Raw genomic sequence first — 8,066 nt, forward strand, 5'->3', positions numbered from 1 at the left:
TGAGGCAGCAAGCAAGGAAATTCTACCCCATGAACAAGCAGGACCTTTCTGAGGACAGAATTTTAAATTTTGCAATTTGCCCACGTTAGGACCATAAACCTCATGCAAACCATCCCTCCCCACTGTCAGTGGGCAGCAGTTGGAAAAGTGGGTGTGATTGACCATCCATGGGGCCATGCCATAGGAAAGCGCCCCCACAGCAGCCACTGGCAGGCAGAGGTGCAAGGGAGAAAGCTGAGACTCGCTATGGGTGCCAGCAGCCCTCGCACTCCCTCTCCAGGCTCCGCTCTGCATCTGGAGTGTTTGCAGTACAGACACTGGCCCCTGCCGTGGGATTCCTTGTGCTGAGGAGGAGCAATGCCCCAAAGCACTCAGAATGTTTTTCTTTTCCACCTGCTGCCCCTTGTCACCTGCAAAAACAGTGTGAATCATGAGCGTGCTGCCTCTTTTGCCCTATAGCTGTTTTCCTGATGTGCACAGAAACAACAAAAAATTCCTGACAGTATTTTCAGTTTTCTCTTCTTTTTTTTTTTTTTTTCTCCCTTCACATTTTCACATCTACAGTGCAGTTAAACCTTAAAGAAACTCCTTTTAGGACACTCCAAAATGTATTTTCAAGCCTTCCTCTGCCAGGTTTTGATGGCACTGGAAAAAGTAATGCCTACTCTGATTACTGACGTCATATGGAAAAACTTTCCCCCCCCCTGTAAATCTGAAGCCACTTGACCCATAAATGACAGAGCCGTCTTTGTTGTTGCCTTTTCCCGTTTTCTTTCAGCTTGCTTGATGTCCTTCTACAGCAGCATTTAAAACTCACCTCAGGTCTTTCTCAGGGGGGTTGAGATACAATTTAGCCATTGCAATCACTGATGTAAATGAGCCAGGCTTTTGTTGCTCCAGAGCCAACTTGGAGAGAGATTTGCCATGCATTTGGGACTGGTTGTGTCAATTACTCATGTGAGTGTATTAATGAAGTTGCAGGGAGGCCAGTTGCACAATAGTTGCATTCAGCTGGGTTTCTAAATTGCCATCAGAAAGCTGGCAAGTTTTTAATAAGGGCTTTTGCAGCATTTGGGGAAGTCGCTGTTGTCTGTGAAAGATGCTCTACTGAGTGTGAAGAACTGGAACATACATACGTGAATTTTTGATCCAGTCAGCGTCCCAAGAGCATCTTTTGAAACCTATGTTTGCTGTACTTCAGCTGTCAAGTAAGCAGCAGTGGATTTTGGAAAGGATTGAGTGAAGATTAGCTTTAACACTATGGCTGGCTGAGTGAATTTGGCATTTTTAGGTTTATTTGTACAGTGATTTCCAGGATGCTTAATAGTCAGGGAAACTGTTTTTCTCCCAAATATTTGACATAAAGCAGTCCATTTGCCTTCTGCAAGTGGTCTTCTGTAAGGGCCAGTTTTTGTTGATAGGAACAGTTCTGCATTGGGCCAGGAACTGAACCCCTCTGATCTGCAGAGGGTTTGGGAATAGATGGCATCTCCCTGAGGAAGTGTGTTGCCCTCACAGGCTTAGTAGGGAAGCAGGGTGCCAGTGATTAAACTCACAGGGAGGTCTCCCTCTGCAGGCAGCAGAGTCTTTGGAAAATGAAGGACGAGCTGCCACTCTTACAGATTTTTGTTAAAATGAGTGATTTAAGGATGACACTCTGCTGGCAGGAGACCTCAGTCATGTCACAGCAGGAGGGAATGGCCCACCCCAAAGAAACACCTACAGTGCCATTTCTGTTGCGGGGGCAGCCAGCAGAGATAGACCCAGGATTGTGAGGTGTGCCAGGCCTCCTGCACCAGAGTCTGGAGAGATGCTGATGAGCAAGACTAGGAATTGCAAGAGAGTTTGCTTGCATAGCCAAGCATCAGGAGAGAGCACTGAACTAGCCTTTCACAAGCAGATTCTGTGCCTCTAGCTGGAGGAAGATGAGTCTATTTTCACACTTCTTTTTTTTTCTGAAAATTATGCATTTTGTTAGATCTCCAATGTTTGAGAAGTTCCAGCCATAACATGATTTTATGTAGAAAAATATTCCAGTATTCAGTATTTGGTAAAATGGATCAAGGCAGTGGCTTGTAAAGTCTAATCTCCTGCCTCCACTGCTGAATGGTGCCAGATACTTTAGAGGCAGCCAAAATTGACTTCTGCACTTATTGCTCCTTGGTGTGTCTTGTCCAAGTGGAGAAGGGTGGCATGCTAAGCAAAATCTGCTTTTCCCTCACCGAACATGGGAATACTTGGGACTGGGAGCACTTTAGAGCTACACACTCACATGGTAAAGCTTCTCTTCTTCTTATATGGGGGCAGTTAAATGGGTGTGAAATGATACTTTAGTGTAATTATTTCCCCTCTGCTTGTGTTTGCAGGGGAGGCGGGCTGGGGCTGGTGCTGGCCAGCGCGGGCTTCGGCCGCCTGACTGCCCCCATCATGGAGCTCCACAACCAGAAGGGTTACTTCCTCCACCACGTCATCTTTGCCTGCTGCACACTCATCTGCATCATCTGCATCCTACTGCTGCCCGAGAGCAAGAACCAGAACCTGCCTGAGAACATCCCCGATGGGGAACATTACACCCGGCAGCCCCTCCTGCCGCACAAGAAGGGGGAGCAGCCCCTGCTCCTGACAAACTCTGAACTCAAGGATTACTCTGGCCTCCATGACTCAGCAGCTGTGAGTGACGGGATCTCGGAGAACACCACTGCCAACGGGATGAAGTCGATGTAACTGGGTGGATTTTTTCCTTCTCCTTTTTTTCTTTTTTAATTATTTTATTTCCCCTTCTTATATTTCTTCTCTTCCTTTTGTATTTTATTTGATGCTGTTGTGCGGGAGGAGTTGCACTTCGGGCAAAGGTGTTTTGCACAGATTTTACAAACCAGTGATGGAGCAGACACAAACTTAGAGGAATTCAACTCTGCTACTAAAGCAAATTTTGGCATCTTCAACAGTTGTGCAGATTACTCTTGAAAAGTTTTGGGGGAAAAGACTCATTTGAGAAAAGACCTGGCTGGCAGTAGCCCTTCAGAACTCGTTTTTTCCTGCCATTAAATATGTATATTTATTTTGATTTATTCTCAAGAAGCACTTTATTTCCTTTTCCTTTCATAGATCACAAAAATGAAGCCATCTTTTAAGAGGTGCAGCCATTCCAAGAAAGAAACCATGGGGGGAGGGGGAGTGTTGTTTTCTGTTTTGTTTTTGTGTTTCTTTAAAGGAAAGAGGGATTCACTGCAAAGTTGAATTGACTTAGACTTGTGCAACATTCTTCTGCCTGTCTAGAAAGGCCCAGATTGCCTGCTGTGTTTGTATACACTAAAAAAGGAAAAAAAAAAAAAAGAGAAAGCAAAGCAAAAACTGTTGTGACTCAAACTCTGACTGCATTTTAGGCAGCTTATATTTGTCTTTATAGCCCATGTGCACCTAAAAGTTACTCTCTAAATTAGTCCCTTTTTGTTTTCACTAAATGCATTGGAGAAAATCCTACCCCAACAAGCTGGTTTTTCAATAAGAATCAGCTTTCTGCATTTTAAGAATATATTCATCTATTTTAGGTGGTTGCCACTGGTCCTTAATTATAATGTAGGTGATGCAAATGATTTGACTAATGATGCAAAAATTAGTTTTGTCTAGAATGGTTACAATTATCAGGAGGCCCAGGATCTCTGACTGCTCCAGGAAAAAAGCACAGATCAGCAGTGACAAATAATAAGGAGCATGGGCAATGATCTATACCTTTATTCCAAAAGGCAGCATAGCTGGAATTTCTGCTCCTGGGAAATGAGTGTCCTGGTATTTATTGTCTTAAATGTTTTTAGAATCAGGGTTTGGGCTTTCAATTTAAGTGGAAAAAACTGCTTAAATGACTGTTGGAAAGGAATTAATTAGTAGCCTGTGAATAATGACTTACTGAACTGTCTTGGGCTCTTATGTGTTCTGGTTCTGACCCAAGAATATACAATGAACTCACCCTTATTCCCCCACTTTCCCAACTGCTCTTGTAAGATTTTAGTTCAGGAAAAAAAGTTTACTTAAATTTTATTAATTCTATACAAAGTGAACATCCAGTTTACCTCCTGCTGTGCAGATGGCACTTCGATAGTGGCCACTTGACTTCTCTCCTCCAGCCCCCAAACTATTTCCTTTGGCCATTGGCTTTTGGTTCTCACTCAAACGTGAGGATCTAGTTCAATGCAAGGACCTTGTAAACAGCTTTCTTGAATTGTAGTTAACTCTCCCCTCTCTCCCTCCCTCTTGTCCTTTCCCATTCAGGCCATCCATTTGTGATTGCTCGGTAGTGCAGACATTCAAGCAGAGAAGCAGGATGTCAGTGTTGTACTGAGTGTCCGTATGATTGCCACTTTGTTTGATGTACATCTTGCGTTCGTATGCAGGGAAAGTGCTCATTTGCACTCTCCTCCTCTACCTTCCCTCCCCCTTCCTCCCTTGCTGTATATATTGTCGATTAACTGCTGTACCTAACAATTTCCATCCTCCATTAGGCTGCCGATGTCCTCTTACAGTTCCTAATAAATCAAAGAGCCATGCTCCCCGGCAGGCCATGCAGTAAAGTAGCACAGCCTCAGACGCTGACGGATGCAAGGGGACAGGCAGACCTACAGAAGCAACAGAGGTGGTTGTGTTCAGAGTAACAATGTTGTCCTAAAGCTGCTAATTTTTACAGAGGATGATGTGGACATTTGGGTTCTTCTTGAGCCTGGTAAGAAACACTGGACCAGTTGATGGTAGTTTCGCCCAGGGTTAAACTACTGGTTTTTTTCACCTTTGCTAAACTTGCTGTGACAGCAAGAGCCTGATCTTCCTTACACTCAAGTTTTATTGTTAGGCTTGAGTGCAGCTGTTTCTTTTTGTTCTGTGCCGAGACCTTTGCAGTCTGTGTTCACCTGAGGAAAGAACCCAGCCCTTCCCCACTCGTGCAGTATTCACACACCAAATTTGTGCAGTACCTTTTGCCTTCAATGTGAGATGCTTGTTGCAAGCCACACATGTTCGGGGGACGAAAGAAATGGGTTCACGACAAAAAGCTGAAGAAGCAAAGCAAGGCTTCAGGGAAGAGAAAAAGGGCCTGAGAGAGGAGAAGGTGCAAGCGCAGAGGCAGAAAGCAGCACCCTGCCATCCATCGTGCTGTGGAGCCAGTGGCTCCTTCCTTCATGGTCTTCTTCGTGGCCCATGTGCTCAAGCTGTGGTACAGCTCTTGCAGACCATCCACAGGCCTGTAAACCCGGCTGCTTCCAGCACTGTCAGTGGTCCTGGTGAGCTCACCGCTGTTGTCCACAGCGCTTTATCGTTTCCTATTCTGGTGGTTGCTCTCCGATGACAGACAGGCACAGGGAAAAGAATACTTGTTTAAACATATCAACATTTAGATAATAAATACATTAGATGACAGGAAAATGCAGCAATATTTTTGATTGTTTGTTTGTTTGTTTTGTTAAGAAAAAGATCTTATTAAGTTGATTTGATTTGCTGCTTTTTTGCTTGAAACCAGGTAGTCGGTACTGATCTGCAATGAAGGGAGCCCCAGCTTCTCTAGTCAGTCTGGCCCTCTGCCTCTGTCACAATAAAGTAAAAACTAACTTCTGCTTTGGCAGTTCTAGTTTTGCTCCTTTTCCTGAAAACATGAACACTTCTGGGATGATTATGTTCTTCCACACATGCTCACGGAGTTGGAAAGCTTTCACTAAACCTATCTTTTGTGGAGGAGCCAGGTACCAGGTGATGCAGCAGGGCAGAAAGGAAGCGTGGGGATGCTTGCCCTGCCTTGTCTAGTCCTGCAGCAGGACAGGACTCTCTGCTGGGGTCCCAGCCTGCTGCACCATTGGCTCTTTGGCCATGTCTCCTCTGCAGCCATCACCAGGAAAGGCTTTTCTCAGGTGGCTCTTTCTGGCCACCACAACAGGAGAAGCAGTCCAAGCTGTCTTGTCCATTTTTGGCCTTTTTCTGTGAACCTTCAGTAACCTCTAAGCCCATCAGTAGATTTTTCTTTGCGTTTACCATTTAAGGGCTTTCTCCATCTTTGTAAGTTCAAACAAAAATGTGAAGTGACATTATGCTTGATCTTGGGGGCTTTGTCCCCCTTGTAAGGTTTCACTACTGCTTTTGTTGCTGGACACACTGCAAATGGATAACATCTGTTTGCAAGTGTTTTGTGGCCACTCTGAAAGGGGGTTGTGTGATTTACTTTTGGGTTTCACTGAGCAGGCTTTTTTTGTTGTCCTTTTTAGTGGAAGTATTTTACTTAACTGTTGCCATTTCCTGGAGACAAACACTTTATTGGTCACCAAATTGGAAGCAGAAGTGCCATTAACTGAACTCTGTGAATGTCAAGTCAAGTTGCGCCTGTAGCCGGCACATAAGACAACACTATTGAGTGGGGGGACGATCTCCCCCACTGTAACTTTTTTTTTTTTTTAAGAAAAAATTGAATTACAAACCTCATTTTAAATGTATTGTGTAAAATGTTTCGGGAAAGGAGTACGGTGTGTTTTGTCTAGTGGGCGAGATCTCCCTCCCCATTTCAGTTTCTGATGAAGTTTTAAAGAATCTTGTTACTGTATGTTTTGATCATGAATAGTCTGGTGGTGCTTCCTCATAGCACAAGCTTAAATCAAGTACTGAAAACAGTCTTACAAGCTAAATGTCTGCATGATGTTACATCTGTTGTACCTACTGAGAAGAACTTTGTATGTAAATGTACAGAATAAAACGACGATGTCCCATCAGTTTGCTCTCCCTCGTCTGGCTCCCTTGCAGTGACATCTCAAACACCCAGCAGCAGCTGATGCCTCAGCAAATAGCCCTACCCTGCTCTACAAACAGAATGAGCTGTTTGTAAACCAGGCTAATTAAAACAGCACATTGATTTGCAAGTAATTATCCTTTACAGTCAATTACAGAAGCATAGTTGACTCTGTTTCCTGGGTGGTGTAAATTAAAAATAAAATACCCTTCAACAGTTGCTTTTTGCTATTCTGATCTTGAACTACAGCCAAGGACAGGCAGCTGTTCCCACCAGGTAAGGAGGGGCCCTCTGCACCCACACCAAATCTGAGACATTGAAGCCACTGGGTGTTCAAACCCTTCTGGACAAGAGACTCAGCAGCTGTGCCTTCTACAGCAGCAGCCTCTCAGTTACAGGTTTTAATTGCTGATTGTGGCACCACAGCAAGGTAAATTCATCAGGTGCTTAGGACAGTTGTCTAGAAGCAGCACTAGTAGTTTAGTTTTGGTTTGTATCAGAAGCTGATGCTTGAGCTCGAGTCAGGGCTCAACTGGGAATGAAAGAAAGAAAGAAAGAAAGAAAAAAAAAAAAACAAAAAAAAAAAAAAAACCAAAAAAAAAAAAAAAAAAAAAAAAAAAAAAAAAAAAAAAAAAACACACCAAAACCTGGAAAACCTGGATAGTTAACTCCTGGCTCCTGTCTCATTAAACAAAACAGCCAATGGATCTGCCTTTGAAAAGATACCCATCCTACCTGAAAGCAAGCCCAGAGATGTAGCAGCAGGATGCTTTTCACTGGTGGTCATGGTAGTAGACCTCTCTGATTTTATGTATATGCTAATTTTACAAGTGTTGCTCTTCTAGCAGCCTGACTTATTGCTCAGAACTTGGCTTATGCTTTTTCCTTCTATGTAGTCCTCAGGGATGTATAAATGACCCTTTGTGAAATCCTTCTCATGTTCTAAGTGCCCAAGGGATAGGAGGAAATCCATTATTTAGCACCAGTACTACAACCAAGAGGGGCTAAAAGGACAAAAGTAACAGTCATGTCACAGCTTTACCATACAAAAATGTGGAGTTTCTTTATTTGAACACTAAAAGCTGCTATACTATGTTCAGTGCTAGTACACAGTAGATTAATTGTACAGATAGCATTTGGAACTGATTTGCCATCAGATCCCAGTACTGTGTAGAGGCCACACACCACATGCACTTTTTCAATCTTGTTCATCCATTGCAGCATCCATCTGCTATCCTACTTGGCAGGGTAGCAAAAAAAAAATTTGCTTTTAGAATTCAAATTCTATTTGAAAAAAAGAAAATCCAAG

The 8,066-nt window shown here is 43.5% G+C and overlaps 1 protein-coding gene across 2 annotated transcripts in view; it reads left to right on the forward strand.

The window, feature by feature from the left end:
* SLC22A23 (solute carrier family 22 member 23) overlaps positions 1 to 6,740 on the forward strand; it is a 109,336-nt gene extending 102,596 nt beyond the window's left edge. For both annotated transcript variants that reach the window (XM_053985737.1, XM_053985747.1), the window contains 2 exons: positions 2,367 to 2,720; positions 2,833 to 6,740. In XM_053985737.1, the coding sequence (XP_053841712.1) occupies positions 2,367 to 2,720; positions 2,833 to 2,902 (424 nt within the window). In that variant the 3' untranslated portion in view covers positions 2,903 to 6,740. The remainder of the gene's footprint in view (positions 1 to 2,366; positions 2,721 to 2,832) is intronic.
* The last annotated feature ends 1,326 nt before the right edge of the window (positions 6,741 to 8,066 follow it).

The sequence above is a fragment of the Vidua macroura genome, chromosome 1 (assembly GCF_024509145.1).
Source record: "Vidua macroura isolate BioBank_ID:100142 chromosome 1, ASM2450914v1, whole genome shotgun sequence".
NCBI lineage: Eukaryota > Metazoa > Chordata > Aves > Passeriformes > Viduidae > Vidua > Vidua macroura.